At 48.1% G+C, this 26,412-nt stretch overlaps 1 protein-coding gene across 1 annotated transcript in view; it reads right to left on the reverse strand.

Moving 5' to 3' along the window:
• Positions 1–10,137: 10,137 nt before the first annotated feature.
• Positions 10,138–26,412, reverse strand: part of LOC119422528 (THAP domain-containing protein 6-like) — an 18,488-nt gene continuing 2,213 nt past the window's right edge. Inside the window, exons 2-5 of the mRNA XM_037689905.1 lie at positions 25,055–25,247; positions 24,794–24,907; positions 10,416–10,626; positions 10,138–10,298 (exon numbers count right to left, since the gene is read on the reverse strand). Coding sequence (XP_037545833.1) covers positions 10,138–10,298; positions 10,416–10,626; positions 24,794–24,907; positions 25,055–25,247 — 679 coding nt within the window. The remainder of the gene's footprint in view (positions 10,299–10,415; positions 10,627–24,793; positions 24,908–25,054; positions 25,248–26,412) is intronic.

The raw sequence follows: 26,412 nt of genomic DNA on the forward strand, positions 1-26,412 counted from the left end.
TTAGTTCTCTCTCCCTGCAGAGTTTCAGCTGACGTCCTCCTTCTGGGGCCCCCCTTTTCTGACAAGTAGTTAATAAAACTTTTTCGTTCACGCTTGTGTTGTGTTTGAATTTCCGGGTCCCCATTGTGAATCGTTACAGAACAATCTGGCCACAATGGACCCGTCACCCACACAGGAGTGGCGTTCAGGAGTTGAAACTGCAATAAACAGATTGGAAATAAATATACAAGAAATGATGAATATACTAACTAGTCTTCCACAGCTACGTCCGCCCCTCCTCCCAGCACATAGAGGCCTCACCTCGCTGCCAAGCCTCCCCCAATCATGAACCATGCCTAACACCTCCCGAGATGTTTAAAGGTGAGCCAAACCAATGCCGACCCTTTATCACCCAATGTGAGATTCATTTTGAATTACAGCCCTCTTCCTTCCCCACCGATCGGGCCAAGGTCGCCTATATTGTCTCCTTACTTTCTGGCAAGGCTAAATTATGGGGAACAGCAGAGTGGCAGTGAGACTCCCTGATTTGCTAGAATGTCAGAGACTTTGTCAAAGAGCTCATCAGGGTGTTTGACCCCCATCCTGCCCCAGAGAGAAGCAGCTAGAGGTTTATTCAGGCTGAAACAAGGCAAAAGGAGGGTGACAGAGTACATTGTGGATTTTCACACCTTGTCATCTGATTGTAGATGGAATGATGAAGCTCTTTGCGACACCTTTCACCAGGAACTTTGTGACGAGATCAAAGATGAACTCTTCACCCGAGATGCCCCCAGTGACCTGGATGAGTTAGAATCTCTCACCACGAGGATTGACCTCAGGATTCAAGAACGGAGGCAAGAGAGGAGCTTCACCAACCGACCTCAATACGGTGCATCTGAGTCTAGATCCAGCCTCCCTCCAGCATCATCACCATCATCTCAGGTGGTTTCATCCCAGGTATCTGAACCCATGCAGATTGGAAGATCCCAATTATCTGCTCAAGAGAGGGAGCGTAGACAAAGAAAGGGGCTTTGCTTTTATTGTGGAGGAATGGGCCATTTGCTGTCTCGGTGTCCAGTGAAAGACCAGACTCAGTAGGCAGGAGGTTCCTACTGAGTCAGAGAATCAAATCCTCCATGTTGTCAGTACAGGCCACTCTCTTAAATAAAAATGATGAAAGACCAGTCTCAGTGTTTGTTGATTCAGGAGCTGATGCTGAATTTATGGATTTAGAATTTGCTGAGACACACAATATTCAAATTCAACCGACTGTTAAGAAGCAGGGGGTCTTAGCCATTGATGGTCATCTTATTCATAAGATCACCCATGAGACTGTTCCAGTAAAGATCGTCATTGCAGGCAATCACTATGAAATTATTTCATTTTAAGTCATCAGAGCTCCTGAAATTCCAGTTATTTTAGGGGCCTTGTGGTTAAAGAGGCATAACCCACACATTGATTGGGTTAAAGGGCAGGTCCTAGGTTGGTCTCCAGAATGCCTTTCTACATGTCTATTATGGGCAAATGTTTCTGACCCTAACTCAACCACAACAACAAACCAGGAGACCTTACCTGACCTATCGAAGGTTCCCCCTGAATATCACGACCTCAAGGAGGTGTTTAGCAAACATCGTGCCACCTCTCTTCCCCCTCACAAACCCTATGACTGCGCTATTGACCTTCTCCCTGGCACTTTTCCCCCTAGGGGTCGTCTATACTCTTTGTCTGGATCAGAGGACCAAGCTATGAGGGACTACATCAATGACTCTCTTAGGGCAGGTATCATACGCCTTTCATCTTCTCCGGCAGGTGCCGGCTTCTTTTTTGTGGGTAAGAAGAGTTGCGTTGGGCGACTGCAGGTCGTCAGTCACTGCAGCTAGCTACTGCTAGCCGTGGGCCTTAGGCTTCCTCTCGGACCCTAGACCCGCACCCAGCCCCCACCACTTCCTCCGGCTCTATCTCCCTCAGAAGTGGCAACTCATACTAACAAATAAATCAAGGAAGCGTGAATTCAATTTTACCAATTGTATTAAAATCAAGGCAGGAAAAAGTTACAATTTACAGCATTGGACTCTCCGTTCTGTGAACGCGTCACAGACCCGTAAGAGCCCTGATGTCCCGTGTCATTGCTCATTTATAGGGTCCTGGACTCCTCCTTCGCAGAAGGGGAGCTCAACCTGTCAGTGTATGAGGGGGCGTGACTAAGTGTGATCTAGGTGGATGTTGTGTGGTTCTGACGTGTTAGGAAATATGAGGCAGTGCTTCAAAAAGCCTTTCTGCGTGATGTAACAAGGAGATTAAACTCTATTCCTTGACTGATAATGAATCCCAGGGAGACTCTTTTTAGAGTTGCTGGCCCAGTTTAACCCAGTCAGAACCAGGTCATAATTTCATTATAATCCTGTCTCTGAGCAAATCCAAACCATAGGACCAGTCCAAAAATATCTTAACAGAAGGATGGGTCCTTAAGGCCATGTATTGATTACAGAGGACTCAATGAAATTACATTAAAAAATCGTTACCCTCGCCTGACCCCTCTCGTCAATTCATTCTTGAGGTTGACACCTCATGTTCTGGTATTGGAGCTGTTCTCAGCCAAAGAGGTATGTATAACAAAACTCACCCATGTGCCTTTTTCCAGGAGCCTTTCCTCAGCCGAGAGAAATTATGATGTTGGAGACCGAGAGCTCCTGGAGGTGAAGCTTGCACTGGAGAAATGGCGGCATTGGCTGGAGGGGGCTAAGGAACCCTTTGTTTTGTGGACTGACCACAAGAACCTTTAGTACCTGAAATCAGCCAAGAGGCTCAACCCAAGGCAGGCCAGGTGGGCTCTATTCTTTAGCTGTTTCAATTTTACCTTGTCTTACAGACCCGGCTTCAAGAATATCAAACCTGATGCCCTCTCCCGAATCCATGAGACCCTAGAGGAGGGACGAACTGAGGAGACAGACTACATCCTTTCCAAGTCTGTACGATTGGCAGTCACTCGACTGGATCTGGAGGGAAGGGTCAAGGATGCCCATCGGCAACACCCAGTGCCCAGTGACTGTCCCAAGGATCGTCTTTTTGTCCCAGCCAATCTAATTACAGAAGTACTTTAATTTTGCCATAGTTCTCAACTTTTCTGTCACCCAGGTATTACCAAGACCTTGTCGGTGGTTCGAGACCGTTTCTGGTGGAAGATCATGCTTTCTGACGTCAAGGAGTTTGTTTCAGCCTGTCAGGCCTGTAGTCAAGCCAAGTCCTCCCGCCAACTGCCTGCTGGATTCCTACGACCTTTCCATTCCTCACCGTCCTTGGTCTCACATATTCATGGACTTAATTACAGGTTTGCCCCTCTTTAAGAACTTTTCTGTTATTCTCACTATCATCGACCGCTTTTATAAAATGACTCACCTAGTCCCCCTTGTCAAGCTCCCATCATCTAAGGAACTGGGAGAGATTTTCTCCCGGGAGGTGTTCCGCCTCCACGGCCTCCCAGTAGACATTGTGTCAGATCTAGATCCCCAGTTTGTGTCACAATCCTGGAGGGAGTTCTGCAGTCTACTGGGTATCAAAGTAAGTCTGTCCTCAGGTTTTCACCCACAAATTGTAATGGTTCACGTTCATGTCAAGTCATGCTGTCTTGTTTTTTTTTTTGGTTGCCCTGCCTTCTCTCCTCATCAGCTTCACTCAGTGCACCTGTCTGCTCCTCTTTTTAAAGAGCGCCCCAGACTCTGCCTCCCTGCCAGATTGTCTGATTGCCTTGCGCCTGAAGAAGTCCAGCGTTCTGTTCCTGACCTCTCTGGTTTTTGACACTCTTCAGGATCGCAGATTCCTTGCCTTTGCCTTGCCCACAACGAATGATTTCTGCCCATCGGATATCTGGACCTTGACTCTCGCTCTGCCTACTGACCACCGACTCTCGCTGAACCCCACGGATAAGTACTGCCTCTCTGTCCCTCTGTGAATGACCCACGCCTGTATCTTGACCACGATCTTAGATTCCGGACTCTTGGAGCTGTGATCTTTTGGAACCAAACTCCACTCAAGCTGAAGAGGAGCCTTGTCGGACCTCCCAGGTCTCACTCACATGTCACGTGACTCAGCAGCACCTCCATTCCTCCAACCCCCCTCCCTCTGACGTAATTGCAGCCTCTGCATCACCAATCGTGATTAAACTCTGCAGGTTACTGATTTTTGAACTCCTCACTCTCTTTAAAGTCTCAAGATCATCCCAGTCACAAGTTAGTTCTCTCTCCCTGCAGAGTTTCAGCTGACGTCCTCCTTCTGGGCCCCCCCTTTTCTGACAAGTAGTTAATAAAACTTTTTCGTTCACTCCTGTGTTGTGGTTGAATTTCCGGGTCCCCATTGTGAATCGTTACACTAAGAAAATACTACATTCACTAAACTAAGAATACACTAAGCACTAATAGTACAGTGGTTAGAGCAGTCATCCTCCAATGCAAGAGTTGGGGGTTCGAATCCACCAGCAGTCACATGCCGGAGTGTCCATGGGCAAGACACTGAACCCCTGAATCTCAGCCGCCTGATGGAGTCTCTGATGAGCTTTCTTGATAAGACTAGCAGTGTTGTTGCTCCAGTTGAGGTTGTCATTCAGGTGCACACCCAAGTACTTGTAGCTGGAGACCACTTCTACCGCAGATTCTCATTTTCCGGGGGGGGGGGGGGGGGTTGTCATTACATTTCACACCTTTGTGCAGATATGCTGGCTCTCCTTTACACACAGACCATTTGACACTAGCTATGTTCACAACTCAGAAGTGCATCAGCGGTGGGATCACCTTTAGCCCCTCCAACCTCGGGTCTCGGATCAGTTATCCTCTACCTTTATTGGAAATATATTCACCTTTAATTTGTTTTCTGATACACTACATACATGCAATGACATTTTACTATATTAAACTTTATAATTATTTTATTAATTTAGGTCAATGTGAACTGAACACTATGACATTAAGGTATTACAATAATTCCATTTCAATATAATCTATAATAAAGCATATTAGTGCCTCCATAATATAATGAAGAAAAATGGGTACAAAAAGTCGTGTGTTCTCTCTGCTGTGACCATCCTGAATAGGATTTAAACATTGCCTCACATGACAAACCACTGTCTGTTGATCCAACAGTGTTCAGTCAGGTCATCTGGACGGTTTCTTTTTAAAGCTGAGGTGTTTCGCCCTTCATCCGAAGAACTTCTTCAATCTGAGAAACCACCAAACAAAACTGATTCCCACAAACGGCATACTCCATAGTGGAAAAAAACTGTTTGCTGATGATGAGATGGTTTCTGGGGGCGGTCCAGTCTGTCGACTCCTCCCAGGCAGGCGGCCACAGCCAAAGTGGTTCATGCTCAATCACCCAGGTACCAAATCCAATAATGCTCAGTCAGGTCAACTTTGTACTTGTACTTAGTTACACACCTCCACAGATTAAACTAAATAAACATTTGAAATACATTAGTCTGTGTGTAATGAATGAATATACAAGTTTCACTTTTTAAATGGAATAACTGAAATAAATCAACCGTTTCATGTTGTTCTAATTTTATGACCAGCACCTGTGCACATGTACGCTACACACCAACAAAACATTTTTAGTAGATGTTTTATTAGTGCTTAGCATATTTGTATCTGGTGTTGTTCTTAGTTCATATCTTAGATCTTCTTACTGTTGTTCTTATACATTTTATTGTTGGATGTAACTGGGACCCTGTGTACATTATCTTGTTCCACCACATGAACCACATGTGGTGTGAATGACAATAAAGAAACTGACTCTGATGTACAAACTATATACACAAATCTCTCTCCACACACATATCTATTGTGATACAACCATATTCATAAGCTAAAACTGCTGAAACAGGACAGTTTTGCAGAGCTTTTTCTTGTGTTGCCTTGCTGCAGGTGAAGATGTGACTTTGGCAATGTGGTGCGTCCTTCTCTTCAGAAACACAGACACACGACAAGTCGGAATGATGATTATCAACGCCAAATTGTGTCTTCTCCGTGTTCCCCAAGCAGGAAAACATCCTCTGGTCCAGTGTCTTCATGGACGATGTGTGTTTGGAGGTTGCTGTGTTGAAGCTCCATGGATCAGCCTCTCTGCAGCTCTCAGCACCTTCACTGGGCCTTGAGGGAATCACTGAGCTGCTCTTGTTCTTCAGTTAGAAGGTGGGAGCTCTCCTCAAATGATGATGGTACAGCATCTTGGACCAAGCTCGCACGACAGTTTTCAAAGACTCTGCCGAACTACAAATCCTGCTATGTAGATCATTTTCCACCAGGCCACCAAATTTAGTGGGACAATAGCTGTGGTCACACACAACAGCCGAAATGCTGACGAATGGAGATGGGTGCTCTTCAGCAGAGGACATCTCCACAGCAGGCAGGGACATGGTGTCATCTTGGGCTGCCACACTGCTTCTCAATTATTTTCTGTTACGCCCACCCCCTGGGAAGAAGTAAACATTTTGTTCCACCCTAACTCTCCACCGCGACTGTAAATACTATCATTTGTCTATAAAATTCAGTCTGTATTCAGTATTCAGTCTGGAGGGGGCTGAAAGAGATAACTAACTACAAGCCCAGAGCACCTCATTCTACAGACAATCTCAAACTGGCAAACGATCTGAACGACTTCTATTCACGCTTTGAAGTCATGGACTCACATTCCTCCATCCTCCACACCAACCCCAGCTCAACTGGTTTAACCACTTGGGACTGCCCCCGACAACCCCCTGCTATCTCTGTACAAGAGGATGAAGTAAGGAGGCTTTTTAAAAGACTGAATACACATAAGGCTGCAGGCCCAGACCTTGTGCCACCCTCCACGCTGAGACATTGTGCTGGAGAGTTGGCTCCGGTCTTCACAGGGATCTTCAACTCTTCACTGGAGTCATGCCACGTCCCAGCCTGTTTCAAGTCCTCCGTCATCGTCCCTGTCCCCAAGAAGCCACGTGTCACAGGACCAAAAGAATACAGACCTGTAGCTCTCACGTCTGTAGTCATGAAAACCTTTGAACGCTTGGTTTCATCTCACCTCAAGTCCATCACCAACCCCCTCCTGGACCCCCTGCAGTTTGCCTACAGGGCCAACATGTCTGTAGATGACGCAATAAACCTGGCTCTTCACTTCATCCTGCAGCACCTGGACTCCCCAGGAACCTACGCCAGGATCCTGTTCGTGGACTTCAGCTCCGCATTTAACACCATCCTCCCTGCTCTGCTCCAAGACAAGCTCTCCCTGCTCCATGTACCTGACTCCACCTGCAGGTGGATCACAGACTTCCTGACAGACCGGAGTCGGTGCGTGCGGCTGGGGAGAGCTGTCTCGGACACTCGGACTATAAGCACAGGATCTCCACAGGGCTGTGTGCTTTCCCCCCTGCTTTTCTTCCTGTACACCAACTGCTGCACCTCCAGCCATGACTCTGTGAAACTTATTAAGTTTGCAGATGACACCACCCTCATCGGGCTCATCTCGGACGGTGATGAGTCTGCATACAGGAGGGAAGTGGACCGGCTGGTGACCTGGTGCAGCAGCAACAACCTGGAACTCAATGCCCAGAAGACAGTGGAGATGATTGTGGATTTCAGGAAAGCCACAGCCCCTCTGCCCCCCCTCACCTGTAAGGATACCCCCATCACCACTGCAAATTCTTATCGGTTCCTCGGCACCACCATCACCCAGGACCTCAAGTGGGAGCCGACCATCAGCTCCCTCATCAAGAAGGCCCAGCAGAGACTGTACTTCCTGCGACAGCTGAAGAAGGCCAAGCTGCCGGCCAAGCTGATGGTGCAGTTCTACACAGCCATCATCGAGTCCATCCTCAGCTCCTCCATCACGGTGTGGTACGCCGGGGCCACTGCCAGGGACAGACTCAGACTGCAGCGCGTTGTGCGCTCAGCTGAGAAGGTGATCGGCTGCAGCCTTCCATCCCTCCACGACCTGTATGTCTCCAGGACTGTGAGGCGAGCAGGTCGGATCACAGCTGACCCTGCTCACCCTGCACACGGACTGTTCGAACCACTCCCCTCAGGCAGGAGGCTTCGGTCCATTCGGACCAGAACCTCCCGCCATAAGAACAGTTTCTTCCCCTCTGCTGTTGGACTCCTGAACACTCATAATGCTACCTCATAAGTTCTGCTTTGGTCACATTACATCTGTACTATAACTGAATACTCCATCTGTACTGTTCTCTAAGCTTTTTTATTGTTTTCTATTGTATGGGTGTACATATGGTTGTTATGGTTTTAATTTTACTTTATTTGTGGGTGTACACAGGCTTATGTCTTATGTAATGTTCTCATTTTTACTCAATTTTTACTTTATTTTACTTTACTACTATTCGCACCTTATGTCGAAGCAAATTCCTAGTTTGTGAACCTCGTTCATTGACATGGCGATAATAAACTGATTCTGAAATTGTTATAAGTACACCTCTGCATTACATTGTTCTTATCAACATTAAATATGGTGAATGGGCTGCACTTATCTAGAGCTTTTCTATCGGATCAACACACTCAAAGCTCTTTACAACACAATCTGTGCGTCATTTACCCAGCACTCTAGTAGATCTATACAAAGACTAATCAGAGCTTTATCACATCCATACACTGATGGACACACATCGGAGGCAATGAGGGGTTCAGTGTTTTGCCCAGGGACACTTCAGTATGTGACTGCTGGTGGAATCGAACCCCCAACTCTTGCATTGGAGGACGACTGCTCTAACCACTCAGCCACAGCCGCCCCCAAAAGAAAGAAATATAAATCAACTTGCAAGAAAGATTATTAAGTTTTATAGTCTGTTACAGAAAAGGCTTAAAGTGCATCAATTTGCCTGAAATTAAAAATATATCCTTATTTAAACTGTAAACATTTTTGACCATTTGATACTGAACAAATTAAATACGATCAATAAACAATAATAAATTCAAATTGATCAGCAACATTTTAACTCAGGAGTGTTGTATTTTAACACTTTGACCTAATAAAAATGAATAAAACATTTTGTGCCGATTGAGCACGTTTTGCAGTGCACAGCTTTTCACAGCGCGGCTTGAAACATGATCCTGCAGCTCAGCTCCTGCTCAAGGTTTAGCTGGACCTGGACTTGGTCTTCAGCGCAGCAACAGCAGAGAAGCTGCAAAGAGCGCAAGAAGCAAGCGAGCTGGCTGTGTGTGTGTGTGGGGGGGGGGGGGGGACACGCTCACAAGAGAAATAGACAAATTTTTTAATGACATAAAATATATATTTTGTTAGCAAAGAACAGAGTCCTAACATTTGTTAAACATTACTTCTGTATTAAAAAAACACAGACACAAAAGTTGTGCTTTGACAAACTAAAAAACTTTAAAAAAAAAAAGATGTTAAAGTGAAGAGGACGATGGGCAGGTAACGCTCTCGCTTTGACTTTATACTGTTGTCGCACGCGTGCTGTGGGTGACAAGTGTCCAGAGCGTCACCAGCTGAGGAGGTGTCAAGTTATTTATTTCTCAGCAGCAGAGGGAAGTGACACGGTTCAATCATGGCTCCTCAAGACAAGACAGACATTTGTTCATAACTTTATTAGTCAGACTGACAGTTGCCGGATTATAGCAAACAGTTGCCGAACGTACCCTGAAATGGAAATGGTGCAAAAAAAACGAAAAACAAAAAACCTACTCTCTGCCGAAAATGTTCTCTGGGGTCACATGCGCCCCCCTGGCATTGCTCCGCCCCCCCAACAGGGGGGCGTGCCCCACTATTTGAGAAGGACTGCATTAACCCCACAACGAACCATCAGCCGGCGAAAGATGGCCTGGAACTGTCTTGCAGATGGATTGTTATTCCAGCCACCTTGAATGGACAACAGGGACACAATACAGTACATGTATTACTCACAGGACATTACATACAAGTACATTTTATGAATTTATTGCAACTGAAAGAACATCAACACTACCTGACGCTCTGATTGAATTAAACAGGAGCTCCAAGTCATCTTGGCTGAACCTGTATGTGAGGACATACCGCTGAACTTGGAGCAGTTCAGGAATCACCAGCATCCACTGAACACTGCCACCTGTAAAAAATAGGGGGAGAAGTAGCTATTTAACACATCTGCAACAGTAATTTACAAGAAAATAAATAAATAAAACATTAAGGCTACTTTTGTAATGTATGTGGATGTGGGAGGGGAAATTTTCGAGTCTCCCTGAGGTATTTGTACGCCTTTGGACCGTGCAGATGGAGTGTGAAGGCAAACTCTCTGTGCTCCTTTGTGTACCCATGGCCCTGCTTCTCCATGAACTCTATGAGCTGGACATCTGAAATTTTAAGAGCAAAAAATTAACACCCTCTCCTTCGGATAATGGCAGAGTAGATTAAAAAATGTGTGTAAGAATAAGATGTATATGAATATTAAAGTGCTGATTTCGTCTTACCAGAGTATAATCTTAGCTTTTCTTTGAGCTCCTCAGTAATGAGTTGTTTTTCACTCAAATCCCCCAAAAGAGACTTAACTGTGGTCTTTGCCCTCTCTTCTCTGGCCATGGTGTTTGTCTTCTCCCGCTCCAGATGTTCCACTCTTGCCAAGGCTTCCTTAAGTTTAGCCGTGAGACCCGTAAGAGAGGCTGGCAAGGCATAGTCATGATCCTATAGTGAGAGGAATGGACTTCACGTCACTCTGACACCACTACAGCCCACATTCTGTCATACAGCAGCAGCACTGTGTGCGTCATCAGTTGTGTGGATGGCTTTATTTGTGAGTGTGCAGGAAACAAGTGAGATTTTAACATGGCCATGACCATCATGTAGGGGTGTAACGGTACATGTGGGTGTACTGAAACGTTTCGGTACAGCATGTTCGGTCCACGTGTGTACCGTTTCTGTTATTTTTTCACTCATTAAATTTTATTAATGAGAGATTATGCGCCACGGAACTAAAGTTCCTAAGCGTGTTTCAGCATGGAACTATTATCTTGCAGCACGCGCAGCATTAGCAGCCTACGAACAAGCCATCTCGTTGCGGTCTCCTGTTTGGGAACATTATGGCTTTCTTGTTAAAAGACAAGTGGACAAATCCAAAGCTGTGTGTCAACGTTGTTCTATTTTGTTTAGACTTCGCCCTTTAAGGCTATTGCAAGTGGGTTTATCCCCTCGCGCAGCACTGAAAACTTTAGTCCGCGCCCACCAGCTGTGTGGGCCCCACCCCCGGTCCATATAAATTAAGGTGAGACTGGACAATCGGCTCCCATTTTTTCTTCAGCTAGCAAGCACTGTCAAAAGAGTGAAGAAGAAGATACCATACCATACCATACCAATTTATTTATATAGCACTTAAAACGTTGGTTACGTACTGTAACCCCAGATTCTATGAATATAAGCGTAGCCCTTTAAGGCCTTCGCTTTAGTGGGTTTATCCCGTTATGCAGAGCATAAGCACTGAAAAAAATTAGTCCACGCCCACCTGCTGTGTGGGCCCCACCCGGTCCGTATAAATTACGTTAAGAGCGGGAAATCGGCTCCCAAAATAGCTTTTTCTTCAGCCATTTAGGAGCCAGTGAGGCCCGACGCTTAAAGGGCTACGCTTATATTCATAGAATCTGGGGTTACAGTACGTAACCAACGTTCTACGTCATATAAGCTTCGCCCTTTAAGGCCTTCGCTTTAGTGGGTAAAGGGCGAAGCCGATGTGGTCCTCGCCTCACTGGGTCCATTCGAACACAGTAAGAAGCGGAAGCTTGCCCAAAAAACGTCTTGTCACTCAGCTCCCCATGTGCATAACTACGCATCGCGTAATTATGTGCCATGCACAGACGCATGTTGTGTAGCTATGCGTTCTGACAAAGCATGAATACCCCGGAAAACTTTTGTAGATGAACAGGAAATGACAGCTTCTGTCCCACAAGGTTCTAAAGGTCAAGAGTTTTGACCTTAGACTGGGTTTCGACGTAGGCTTAGTCCACTACACTTTCAACGGGAAGAAGAAGTTGAAAAGAGGGGGGGGGGGGGGCATGAACCAACTGGATCATGGCTGAACAGTATAAACAGATTAATGTCCATGAATTGATAAATAATCAAATGAACTGATTGGTAACAATAATCATGAACTGATTAGTGATAATAGAACCAGAACACAGACACGACTGTGACTGATAACAACATCTCACACTGTAATGCGTGCAGACAGAAGTGAGCTTAAACAGAGTTCCATGAGAACAACAATATTCATTCTGTTAGAGCACTAAGGACAGAATGTGTCATGGAACGAACCGTTACATCACGTAGGTAAAAGCGAATAAATGAGCAGGGTGTTGACCATGCCGCCGCAGTGCAAATGTCCTGCATTGACATACCATTATGCAGAACAATCGAAGATGCAATACCCCTGGTGGAGTGTGCTTAGAGGTTGACAGGAGGCCCTAAAACTGATGCTCTGTAGGCTTCAGAAAAGGCCTCACACAGCCAGTGTGACAAGCGCTGGATGGATAACGGCGACCTGCAGAAGCATCTCTATAATGCACAAACAATTGTTGAATTTGAACGCATTGCAGCTGTGCGCGTTACGTAACACGTCAACGCCTGCACCGGGCAGAGAAGATGAACAGATGCTTCCCCTTCTGATCTGTGGGAGGGAAAAAACCCCTCCAACGACATCACTCTTGATTTAAAAGAGCTCGTAATGTTTTAGGCATAAAAGCTGGGTTGGTCTTAAATCAGCTGAGCTGCCCGTTAGCCTAATTCTAAGGCATGACGAAGCAACAGAGAGGGCAGATAATTACTTATCCTCTTAGCGGGTGTTAAAACCAGCAACAGGGCTGTTAAAAGAGACAAGAATTTAAATGAAACCTGATCCAGAGGCTCAATTGAAGCTTTGATCAGGGCTCGCAGGACCAGCGTTAAACCCACTGTGGAAACAAGTGGGCGTGAGAACAGGCCTACATCTCTGTACACCTTTTAGAAACCGCTTCATCAGCGGGTGATAAAAGCTGTTCTGTCTCCAAACCCTTTGTGGCAGGAAGAGATGGCTGCAATCGTACGTTAAAGCGTACTGAAAACCAACTCCCTATCCATCAGCTGTTGTAGAAAAAACAACACGCCGCTTAAAAGGCATGAGGTGGTCTCTAAACCTTCTCTGTGCACCAGCGCTGAAAAGCCGTCCCTTTGATGTGTACAGAACTGTGGTAGATGCAGCACGTGAATCTTGAATTGTGCACACTATCTCCTGAGGGAGACCCATCCTCTAAGTGGAACCGCTCAGCGGTCAGACCCACCGGTGTTGACCTATTTCTGGGTAACTCTTGGTCGCTCCTCCTGCCTGAAGGAGAGCATCCTTCCTCCATGACAGTTCTACGGCGAGCTGTCAATCCCTCCTCTTGAACTCGGTTCATGGACCGTAAAAAAACAGAGGAGGTGGGGGGGAAAGAAACGCGTAAAAAGCGTTTTGGGCCACCGACTGTGAGCAAATGCGTCCCCCCCCAGCGATGGATCGTCTCGCGAGCTCAGGGAAAACCGTAGTTGACATTGAGCGTTCTTCTCGCATCGCAAACAGGTCCACAGCTGCTTTGCCAACTTCTGCTGCGTCTGAAAACATCAGATCCGGATGGAGGATCCGGTCCACGTAACGTGGGCCGCCCTTGGACGTCACATCAGAACACCGGATATGTAAACCGCTCTAATAAAAGCAGGCTTTGATGAACCCAACTCAGTAGCTTTCGCACAATGTGTAACATCTGGCTGAACGCACACCCTGATGGTTATGTACGCAGCAGTCATCATGATGTCTGTGTGAATCAACACGTGTTGATTCTGTAGCACAGGAGCAAGGTGTTGAATCACATTCAGTGCTGTGCGACACTCCAAAACATTGATGTGTGCTGATGTGTAGTGGGGCCACAGCGCCCCTACTGCTTGAGATAGGTATGTCCCCCCCCCAGCCTGACAGCAACGTGTCCGTGAAGACTGACCCATGACGTGGGTCTGCTGAGGGGGACTCCCTCTGATAGAAAAACAAGGTGTTTCCCCAGAGTCGGAGGTCTGCTTCCACAGAGGGAAAAGACAATGATCATCCGTCGTTTGTTTTACTGGATCCACATGCAGACGTGCAAAAACACCTCTAGAGGCGTCTCATGTGATAAATGAGTTTTCATGGTGGTTGAATTTAATTCCACTCCAGAAAACAAATGTCTGGGCCGGGAAAATCGAGCTTCCTTCCACTTATGGCGAAGCCCAGATTAACAGGTGTGATGTCAACACCTGATCCTGCATCAGCGCCTCCTGTCTGAAGTGACAGGATCCGCAGATCATCCAGGTAAAACAAAAAACTCTCGTCTCTGTGTTTTAGGATGATCGGTATGCGTTCTCTGGATGTTAAACAACAGATCCAAAAACGGTCTCACCCCTCCGATCCGTGAGTAAAAACCCTCGTGTTTTCTCTCCCTTGGGGAACTCTGTAGATTACTTTTATCAGAAAACGCTTGGATTTCTGCATTTAGGGAAGAGAATCAGTCTGATGATGATGACGGGACCGTTTATATAACTCCTCTGAATGAAGGGGTTCGGGTTGCAAACTGTAACTTGTACCATTTGCATAAACCCTGTCCATCCATCTGAAAAACGGCGAGCATGTTTAGCCACTCTACGTAACGTTCGTGGATGAACGTGCGTTAATGATGCGTCATGTTTTGTACGGCTGTCAGCAGTCCGTCCCTCAACCGCCGTCATGCGTCGCGGGAATGTTTTCTGTGTGACCCCGGGCGAGACTTGAGCTGAAGGCGAAGCGTGTGACAGCTGATGACGCGGTGAGCTGCGCGTTTGACGTCGCTGTGCGAACGTTGAAAGGCGGAGGGCGTGACTTCATTTACACCGTGCTGTTGGAGTGAAGGCTGCTTAGCCCCGCGGGAGCACACGTTGTTCTCTGGAGGGACGCGCGCCGCTCTCGCTGGAGGGGCGCGCGCTAGAGGGAGGTGGGACTCATTACCGGATTCTTCGGCTGCTTCACGTTTAAGCTGCGGTGAGCTGCCGAAAGCTGAGAGAGAAGGACCCCCACCCGGACCAGCCTGCGGACCACATTTATACCGATGTGAGCTGGTTAGCGCCGGCAGCTGTGTGCGCCAGCATCAACGCAGCACCGTTGAATGGAGGCTGTCATCTTAGTGTTCGACTCGTCATGTCAAGAGCGGCGGTGAATTAAAAACCTTATTTAAGGACACCGGCTCATGTCGAGGCTGTTCCATCCCACAAATGCGAGTTGACACCGCTTGAGTGAGGATCATGCAGTTCTAGTTGGTAGTTATTTTCGCTTACCGTTGTGCCGTGATCGACCCGTCATGTCTAGAGCGACGGTGAGTTTAAAAAACCTTTATTTAAGGACACCGGCTCATGTGGAGGCTGTTCTGTTATCGACTCATCATGTCTAGAGCGACGGTGAGTTAAAACCCTTTATTTAAGGACACCGGCTCATGTGGAGGCTGTTCTGTGATCGACTCGTCATGTCTTAGAGCGACGGTGAGTTAAAAACCTTTATTTAAGGACACCGGCTCGTGTGTGGGGCTGTTTCATCCCACGAGTGCGCTCTTATGTGTGCGGCCGCTGTGAGCTGATCCGGGCTTACAGACTGGCTAAAAAACAGACACTTTGATCATTAATGATGATTTATTTCAACTTTCGTGTCACTTTTACACACACCCTCCGGAGACCGTCATTTGAGAGCTTTCTCTCTCATGAGCTCTGCGATTGTTTGCCCAGAGCGCTGTCTTGCAGGCGAACTCTGGGGAAACGCTGAGCTGCAGGCTGCCGGAGTGCAGAGGGCTGGATTCTGACGGGCGGGGCTGGTGGTGGAACTCAGCGAGAGCCGCGGCCGTGGAAAAGTCGAAAACTTGCTCACGACGGTCCCTCCAGCGGGGACGGGGTGGGCCGCGCGGCTTGATGAGGTGGCGAACAGCTTTTGGCACCTCCTCCGACTGTTTCACTTCGCCAGCATGGTTTGAAGCTGCTCTGAACAGCGCGTCCGCGATGGGCTTCATCAGGTCTTGTGCAGATTCTCCGGCAGCGAGGGGAGTAACGAAGCCAGGTGGATCGTTGGGTCATCGTCCTCCGCGCTGCAGTCCCCGACAATGCAAAACGTGGGAGAGGCACACATGTTTGAGCTGGCGTCAGCTGCTTTACAGAGGGAGATCTTCGTCTCCAAGGCAGGTCTGCGGCCTTCAATCCCTTGGACATGCTAATGCTAGCAGCGCAAGTTGTTGCTAACTGCGGCTGCCTGAAAACACGTCGGTGGGCTCGATTGGAGAGCGTGGTCGCCGTCTGGTTCCTCCGGAGGGACGGGACGCTGCTCCGACCTGGGCAGCTTCGCTCCGGAAGCTTCCGCGAGGCTTGGCTCCAGGGGGGGGGTACCGAGGAATAGCCCCGCTCGGTGAGTCCCTCAACTCTGGTGATGGGAGCGGACTGGGGACCGACTCCTCTAATCTACCAGGAAAGAACCGTCTGCGGCCTCGCCCGTGGAACGTCCTGTTGGAACGCGAGGCCGTATGGATCAAGACGGTGAGCCAGAGTGGAGCCCAGTGAAAAATAACCTTTCCGCCGATCATCCGAACTGGCGGGAAAAGGCGAGGGACGTAGAAAAAAGGGGTCCCTTCATGTCAGCCTCCTCCTGGGTTCCGCCGGGCAACCCCTGAGGGCGCCGTCGGCCGGGAGCGGTGTGATCGCCGATGCGAAACGGGGTGGGATGGGGTGAGCATTCACTCAGCCCCCCCCCACCTACACTACGCTCCCCAGGAGGGAAAGAGCAGCGGGGCTGCAGCTGAGCACGCCTTGCCCCGGAGGAACCATCCGGTTCGCCCCGAGGGTCGGCGATAAGAGGAAAAACACAAGATGGCGTTGTCCAGCGTGTAGTGACCTGTCACTGGGAAATGTTCCACGACGCTTACCTTGGAATAAGACTGCTGTCATCTTCTCCTCGGGGAGGAGAACTCACCGGACGACCGGAGGTCGACTGCCGGGCCAAGCATCTTTCGCAAGGTTGGTCATTTACACAATTTATCTTCTTTATTCTTCTGACAGTGCTATATTAGCTCGCTGAAGAAAAAATGGGAGCCGATTTCCCGCTCTTAACGTAATTTATACGGACCGGGTGGGGCCCACACAGCAGGTGGGCGTGGACTAATTTTTTTCAGTGCTTATGCTCTGCATAACGGGATAAACCCACTAAAGCGAAGGCCTTAAAGGGCGAAGCTTATATGACATAGAACAGCAACAAGGCCAACCAAAGTGCTGTACAAAAGAACACAAACATGCACAGCAGACAGGAAAACATAAAATAGAAATACAGATACAAATAGCAGCAGGAGCTAACTAAAATGGCCAACAGAGTAGAGAACAGACTGGACCAAAACAAATCACACCGTGTTAAAGGCAAGCGAATAGAAGTGGGTCTTCAAGCGAGACTTAAAGACTGAGAGTGTGGGAGCCTGCCGAACACTCAGTGGCAACTCATTCCACAGTCGTGGACCTGCAACAGAGAAAGCCCTGTCACCTCTGAGCTTACGACGGGTTTCTGGGACTGAGAGAAGCATCTGGTCTGCTGACCTCAGAGAGCGCGGTGGGACATATGGCTGCAGAAGATCAGTGAGATAGGATGGGGCGGAACTGTTCAGTGATTTAAAAACATACATGAGAATTTTGAAATGGATCCGAAGGTGAATGGGTAGCCAGTGCAGAGAGGCCAAAACTGGCGTGATGTGCTCTCTATAGCCTGTACCAGTTAAAAATCGGGCTGCAGCATTTTGGACCAGTTGTAGACGAGCAATGGAGGACTGACTGATTCCAAACAGAAGTGAATTGCAGTAATCAAGCCTAGATGTTATGAAGGCGTGGATCACTGTCTCGAGGTTCTTTTTGTTGAGTATAGGCTTCAGCTTAGACAGCCGTCTCAGCTGAAAAAAAACAGGATTTGACCATCATGTTTACGTGACTGTTGAGTTTTAAGGATGGGTCCATTATCACCCCCAGATTAGTCACCTTTTGTTTCTCTAGCGGGGCTAGAGAGAATAGGTCAATGTCATAGTTCATGAGTGAGCCACTGGGATGGAACAGCATGACTTCAGACTTCTTCTCATTGAAGCTTAAGAAGTTTAAAGCCATCCAGTCCCGGATGTCAGCCAGGCAGTCAAGAAGAGGCTGAATAGAGCGTGTGCCTCTGTGCCTCAGGGGGAAGTAAATTTGGCAATCATCGGCATAGAAATGAAAGGGTATGTCGTGTTTGCGGAAGATAGCACCTAGTGGCAGCAGGTATAAAGAAAAGAGAAGGGGACCGAGGATGGACCCCTGCGGTACCCCCCACTGGAGTGCGGTCGATGCCGAACTGAAATCTTTGATATTGACACAGAAGGTTCTGTCAGAGAGGTAGGACCCAAACCATTTAAGGGCTGACCCTGTGATGCCCACCCACTGCTCCAGTCTAGAAATGAGGATATTGTGGTCGATGGTGTCAAAAGCAGATGTAAGGTCCAATAGGACAAGCAGCACAGAATCACCTGCGTCTGTGGATATGAAAATGTCATTAAAAACCTTCAGTAGAGCAGTTTCAGTGCTATGGAGAGATTTGAAGCCAGATTGGAATAACTCAAGGTGTTTAGCACCAGCACCATCCGTCTGTGCCCGTCCTGCCAGCCCGACTACATCATGAGCTTTGACCAGCACCACATCTGCGAAGGATGCCTGGGTCACCGCCATGCCGACCCTGTGAGCTCCTCCCTCCCGAGGAGACAAGCAGCCTTGTTTAAGGCTAATGCCAAGGAGTGTTTTTCCGTGGCTGGACGACGCCATTGCCTTTTGAGCCGTGCAGTGAATCGGACGATTCCTACGAAAAAGGCGATGCTGGCAGCAGCCCCGCTGCCTCATCCCTCCTGGAGAGCGTAGTGATGGAAGAAGGACTGAGCGGATGCTCAGCTACTTCGGATCTTCCTATGTCGGCGACCACTTTGCTCCCAACTGTCGGCACCCTCCTCTTGGAACTGCCCGGCATAATCCAGGAGGCTGCTGACACAAAGGGACTTTCCGTCCCTCTCCTCCCTACGCCCCGATGATCTGGCGGGAAGGTTTGGCTCTGCCCCGGCTCATCACCCTGACCCCATCTGGCCTCGCTTTCCAGCTGTGACGTCCTACTGGAACGAGGTTGCAGCTGGGCCCGGCAAGCTGAAGGCACCCGTCCCCACCTTCGCCCCCATCACCAGAGTGGAAGGTTTTACCGAGCTGAGTTTTCCCTCGGTTCCCCATCTGGAGCCAAGCCTTGCGGAGGTGTTCGGGGCTTCCAAAATGCTTATGCTTCCAGGATGGACCAGAAACCTGTCCCTCCAGGGAAGCATGACCCGATGATTACAAAGCTCTCCAACCGAGCTCAACAGTGTTCATTCCAGGCGGACGTGGCAAACAACAACATCGCCCTGCTGGCGTTCAGCATTTTGAAGAGGCTGAAGGGAGCAGACCTGCCGGAGGAGACAAAGAGTTCCCTCTGTAAAGCTGACAACGTCATCGTCAATCTGTGTGCCACCTCTGTGGTCTGCCTGTCCCGCATCACCGCCTGGGTGACCAGGATTCAAAGGACTATCTGGCTCCGCCTCTCATCATCCATGCCCGAGAGGCTGCAGAGGGACCTGCTGGAGGGCCCCATCACCCCAGGTGCGCTGTTCGGGGCCAACTTCAGGACCATCCTTGAGAAATCACAAAGGTCCGAGGAGGTCTCAGAGACGGTACGCCACCTGGTGACGTCACAGTCCTCTTCCTGCTCCTCCGGCTGCAGGAGGGACCGCCGTGGCCAGCGACAACAGCAGAGGTGCTCTACGGTTACGACAACGATTTCACGCCCCACTCCTCCACCGGCCCCCTCCACCAGAGAACAGTCCTTCCCGGCGCGCCAACCAGTGACCCAGTGCTTCCCCAAAGGCCATCAGCAAGCCCCGCCCTGGACCAGCCAGCCACAGGGCCCACGGAGGAGGCAGTTCAAGAAATGACTCCTTGGGGGGAATGTGTGTGTTTTTGATGTGCGTTTTGAAATAAAACAAAAACATCTCAGAGAGAGCAAATTTTCATCTGATTCCAGCCTGACTGTCGGATCAACTGATCTCACAGCGGCCTTTCTTCACACATTCCCCACACAGAATGACTCTGTAACCTTTAAACAGCGTTTTAGGAAGTTCACAAAGCACTCGTCTGCCACGTCAGCTAAAACTGATGCTGTTCAGCAGACCGAGTCCGGGAAAATCCCTCGTTCTCAGCCAGAGCCCATTTTATTTTCTGCTGTTTCTGCCCACTCACCGCGCAGCGGGAGTAAACGTGTTTCTCCACGGCAGCAGCAGCCCACCCCGAAACAACGTCTCATTCAAAAAAGCACCCACGCCTCCTCTCAGTGCGCACCGGCTCACCTCAGTCCTAACGTGAGCCTGCAGCCTGAGCACAATACAGAGGCATACAGACAGCCCTTTCTGTCTGAGCCCCCTTGAGTCCCCCCCATGAGAATCTCCGAAGCAGATGACGGCGGTAGGGGCTCTAGCTTGGCTGACGTCCATGAGAACCATGACATAACAAAAATACGCGCCCGCTCTCTGAGCGTTACTCAGCATGGCAACAAGTGTGTTCCATAGACAGGTGGATGGACAGTTCACAGCTCACCTCCCCAGAGGGATTATAGAGACAGTTCTGTCATCTCCAGAACAGAGCTCGTCTCTCCAGTCAGAAGTTCAGGAACTCTTGATAAAAAAACGTAATTTCCAGAGTTCCCAACTGAGAGGAAAACACTGGGTTTTACTCCTGTTACTTCCTGGTTCCGAAAAAAATGGGAGGGATGAGACCCATTCTCGACCTGTCCATGTTCAACAAATCGATCATTGGAGAGACAATTCCACATGCTGACAATCAAACAGCTGCTGTAGAACGTTCACCAGAACGACTGGTTCACCTCCATAGATCTGAAGGACGCATATTTTCACATTCCCATCATTCCGAAACATAGAAAGTTTCTGCGTTTCTCCTTCCAGGGGATTCCGTATCAGTATAACAGGCTACCGTTCGGTTATTACCACGCACATTCTCAAAATGTGTGAAGACGGCTCTGCAGCCATTACACATGGCGGGAATGAGAATCCTTTTTTAATCTAAACGATCTGCTCTTATTAGCTCGATCCATGCAGGAAGCAACCGCGCAGACCAAAACGCTAGCGGTACACCCGCTAAACCTGGGTGTTTCTATAAACTGGGAAAAAGTTCCATTCTCCCGTCCCAGATGATTGTTTATCTGGGAGTGGAGCTAAACTCAACCACAACGAGAGCCTGTTTATCACAGCCAAGAGCTGACGCTCTGTAAGCTCAGCTCCGCCGTGTCAAACCCCACAGCGTAGTGACAGCTCCGTCTGTCACGCGGCTCCTGGGGATGATGTCAACGACTAACGTTGTGGTTCCGCTGGGCCTGCTTCACGAGACGCCTTCAGAGATGGTTCGCTCGCCTGCGCATAGATCCTATGCGCCAGAATAGACTGATGATCTCTGTCCCCCCCCCTCCGTGAGAGCCGACCTGAATCACTGGGGAAACCCCCTTATCTTGTCAGAGGGAGTCCCCATCAGCAGGCCAACATCACACGTCTCAGTTTTCACGGACGCGACCCTATCAGGTTGGTAAGGAACGTGTCTGTCCCAGGTGGTAGGAGCACAGTGGACAGACCACGTCTTTTCACATAAACGTGCTGGAGCTTCTCACATTCTGGAAAGTGATTCAGCATTTTTCCCGTCTGCTGCGGGATCAACATGTTCTGATACACACAGACAACAGAGTGGCAGCAGCCTACATAAACCATCAGGGAGGCGGTCAGCGCAACTGTTACACATTGCAACACAGCTGCTGTGCTGGACACACAAAAACCTGCTCTCCATCAGAGCAGTGTACATTTCCAGCGTCCTGAACAGAGGAGCGGACATCATGTCGAGGGGTGATCCTCGCCACGGGGACTGGAGCCTCCATCCCGAGCTGATCTCTCGGATCTGGAGAAGGTTCGGCCGAGCAGTAGTGGATCTGTTCGCCACACAGGAGAATGCCTAGTGTCAGCTATGGTTCTCACCGAGCCCATGGGACGATCCACCGTTAGGGGTGGACGCCTTCGCTCACAGCCGGTGGACAAAAATGCTCCTTTATGCGTTCCCTCCAGTTACGCTGATCACCCTGGACCGAGTTCAGGAGGAAGAGCTGTCGGTCATTCTCGTAGCTCCTGAGCGCAAAAGCGCACCATGGTTCCTGAACCTGCTGGTCTCGGGCCGGCCGTGGAAACTGCCGTCGAGGGAAGACGCGCTCCTCCTGAGCTACCCAGAAATAGGTCAGCACCTCTGGGTCTGGTTGCTGAACGGATCCGCTTAGAAAGGCTGGGCCTCCCACAGGATGTGGTGCGTACGCTCCAGGGCGCACGAGCCGCTTCCACCACAGCACTATACACATCAAAGTGGACAGCTTTTCAGTGCTGGTGCGCAGAGAAAGGCGTGGAGGCCATCTCATGTCCGTTAGGCAGCGTGCTGTCATTTCTGCAACAGCTGATGGACAGAAAATTAGCGTTCAGCACAATTAAGACTTTTTCTGCAGCTATTTCTTCCTGTCATAAGGGTTTTGGTGACAGAACAGTCTTTAACCACCCACCGATGAAGAGTTTTCTGAAAGGTGTACGGAGACACAGACCTGTGTCATGTCCACTAGCCCCACAGTGGGATCTAGCGATGGTTCTGCATGCACTGGTTAAAGCTCCTTTTGAGCCTTTAGATCAGGTTTCACTTAAATTTCTGTCATTAAAACAGCCCTGCTGTTAGCTCTGACATCTGCAAAGAGAGTGAGTGATTTATATGCTCTCTCTGTTGCTCCCTCATGTCTCAGAATTCAAACTGATGGCAGTTCAGCTGTGTTGCGTCCTAATCCTGCTTTTACTCCTAAAAGCATCACAAGCTCATTCAGATTGAGAGTGATAACCTTGAATGGGTTTTATCCTCCTCCTCATAATTCTGAGGAAGCAGCAACATCTCACCTCCTCTAATCCGTGTGTGCGCTCTCGTGTTACGTGGCGCGCACAGCCGCACTGCGCCGCTCTCAGCGTCTGTTCGTGCATTACAGGGACAGCTCTGCAGGACGTCCTTTATCCACCCAGCGCCTCTCACACTGGTTGTGTGAGGCTATTTCTGAAGCTTACAGTTCATCTGGGCTGGATCCTCCGGAGAATCTCAGAGCACATTCCACCAGAGGGATTTCATTCTCCTCGGCTCTGCATGGAGGGATGACGGTGGAGGATATTTGTATGGCAGCTGCCTGGTCATCTCCATGTTCATTTATTCGTTTTTATCTACGTGATGTTTTCACTTTCTCCATGACCCATTCTGTTCTCAGGGTTCTGACAGAATGATTATTATTTGTTTCATGGAGCCTCATTTTGGGCTTACACCTACCTGCATGCAGTCGTAGTGTGAGATATTTATTATCAGTCACAGTTCATGACTGCTGATGTTATTGTTATTGATCTGTTCATCCTGAAGAGCTGTTGGCCTGCTCTGCCCATCATTACAGTTACAACTTGTAACCTCAGTTGATCCTATTCACAGCATCAGGTCTGTTATCTCAGCCTTTCTCTCACAAGAAATCATTTTTTACTCCGGTGCGCTGCTGTGCATGAAGCACATAATTACGCACACAGAAGGATGAGTGATGAAATGTTTTTTTGTGCGGGCAGGTGCTTCATGTTTGTGTCTAGATGGACCCAGTGAGGCATAGACTAAATCCTGCTACACCTTTAACCCACTAGCGATAGCCTGAAAGGACGAAGCCTATATGAAATAGAACGTTGGTTACGTAGTGTAACCCCAGATTCTATGAGTATAGCCGCAGCCCTTTAAGCTCTGGGCCTCACTGGTTCCTAAATGGCTGAAGAAAAAAAGCTGGTTGGCACGGACTAAAGTTTTCAGTGCTGCGCTGCACGCGAAGAGATAAAGCCACTAGCGATAGCCTTAACGGGCTGCGTCTATACTCATAGAATCTGGGGTTACAGTACGTAACCAACAATTCACGGAGATTGGATCTGCAGCAGGCAACACGTCTAATTTTTTAACGCTCTTGAAACGACATCATCCGAATGTGAACGTAGCTTGTTGCAAAGACCGATAACAGCAGCAAAACAACCTTTATCAGGTAATTCAGATCGGTCCAAAGCAATAACACATAAGCTGTATGAGTTTTTAAAGCTCTGGATCTACGTCTGAATGTTGTTGAGGCGCCGGTTTTACACATATGATTAAAGACTTGAGCCCCGCTGCCTACGACATCCATCATGTCAACACTTCAGCCAACAAGTTGTAGCAGCAATTAATGAAAAAGCTAAAACAGATCGTCAACAAGCCCGACCCCAGATTTAAAGCTCTGCCACATCGAAGATGAGCAAAAGAAGATATTCAGCCACCTCATATGATGACCGTGCAAGAAGAGGTATTGCCATTGTATTATTGCAATCTAATTAACTTTTTAAATTTAAAATTATAATCTTAACTCAGTTTTTTTTTTTATCTCTGTGTTGTTTGCAGTCTGAGGATGATAGCAGCTGAGTCTTCTTCATCCACCAGATCACCTCAAGCTAAGAAGTCTGTAATGACTGAACTTGTTTACTCGGCATATTTTCAAAATAAACATTTTGCTAGTCTTCATTTTGGCCTTTTTTGTATCGAAAATTAACCGAACCGAGCCGAAATGTGATTTTAGCGTAACATCACATCCCTACCATCATAACATGATGCTTAAAATTTAAATACTCACATCAATGGGCTGAGGTTGTGGGTGTGACCTGCACGTTTCTGGGGCATCCCGAGAGGCCACAGACAGACCAGCTTCAGTTTTTATTGAGGTTTCTGTTGTCCTGCAGTTTTCAAGCTGAAATGATAAAGCATAATGAATATGAACTTTACAGTCTGTGTACATGTACATATAAACACACGGAGGAACACATAGATCACCTTGTGATTGGCAATAAAATATGTAAATTTATGAACGCCAATGGACTTATAATGATGCACCTACACTTTGAAGGTGAGCCGGGAAGCTGAAAATTGATGGTACCACACCCTCTCTCAGTCGGACAATCTGACCAGTTTTATCGAAGTCCTCCTGTTTGAAATGCTCACTGCACAGCACAGTTGAATCACTTGCAGTGAATTCCTCCCTCCTCAAAGATACTTCCCACCTCTTCCTCAATTCTTTTCCTTTGGGAAACCTTCAAAACAAAAAAACGGGAGATTTGGGAGTGTCTTCACAAAAACATTGTACGAAGGAGGCCAACCTTATTTTCCTCCTACTTCCTACATTCTCCCCATTTTTCATCTTTAAATTTCTGACAACTTAAACAAAACTCCAGTTTTGATGCATATCTGTTGATAATGAACCAAAGCTACTGAAATTGTGAGTATGCTTGTTTGAAAAATATTCCTGTCATCAAATTTCGGTTAGCTTCATTTCTGGCTGAACACTTTTTTTTTTTTTTATTAAAAAAAAAAAAACCTTTATTTATAACAGTTCACAATACAAAGTTCCAAACAAAATTCAGTCCGAGTCAGAGTTTCTTTATTGTCATTTGCACCTCATGTGGTGGAGCGAAATTATGTACACAGGGTCCCAGTTACATCCAACAATAAAATGTATAAGAAAAACAGTAACAACATCTAAGATATGAACTAAGAAAAACATCAACTAAAAATACACCAAGCACTCATAACATAAAACATTATGTCGAACATCAGCACGAACATGAGTTTGTGCGAGCAGATGAGCATGCATGAACATAGCAGCATGAAACAGATCAGCAGCAACATGAAACAGATCAGCAGCAACATGAAACAGATCAGCAGCAACATGAAACAGATCAGCAGCAACATTGAAACAGATCAGCAGCAACATGAAACAGATCAGCAGCAACATGATATGGTTTTTCACAGTGATTATTCTAGTTAGAGATTCATGAGTCTAACAGCCTCCGGGTAGAAGCTGTTCCTCAGTCTAGTGGTTCTACACTTAATGCTTCTCCACCTCTTTCCTGAGGGGAGTGGGGCAAAAAGTGTGTGCTGGGTGAGTGTGGTCCTTCATGATGCAAGTGGCCCTCTTCCTGCATCTGGAGGTGTAGATGTCTGTGATGGTGGGGGGGCTGATTCCAACAGATTTCTGTGCAGCCTTCACCACTCTCTGCAAAGCTTTTCTTTCTGCAGCTGTGCAGCCTCCATGCCACACATTGATGCTGGAGCACAGGATGCTCTCCACTGCACACCTGTAGAAGGAGGTGAGGACTGAGCTTCCCAGACCAGCTCGCCTCAGCCGTCTGAGGAAGTAGAGTCTCTGATGAGCTTTCTTGATCAGGCTGGTGGTGTTGTTGCTCCAGCTGAGGTTGT

Source organism: Nematolebias whitei, chromosome 16 (genome assembly GCF_014905685.2).
Source record: "Nematolebias whitei isolate Nwh7 chromosome 16, NemWhi1, whole genome shotgun sequence".
Lineage (NCBI taxonomy): Eukaryota > Metazoa > Chordata > Actinopteri > Cyprinodontiformes > Rivulidae > Nematolebias > Nematolebias whitei.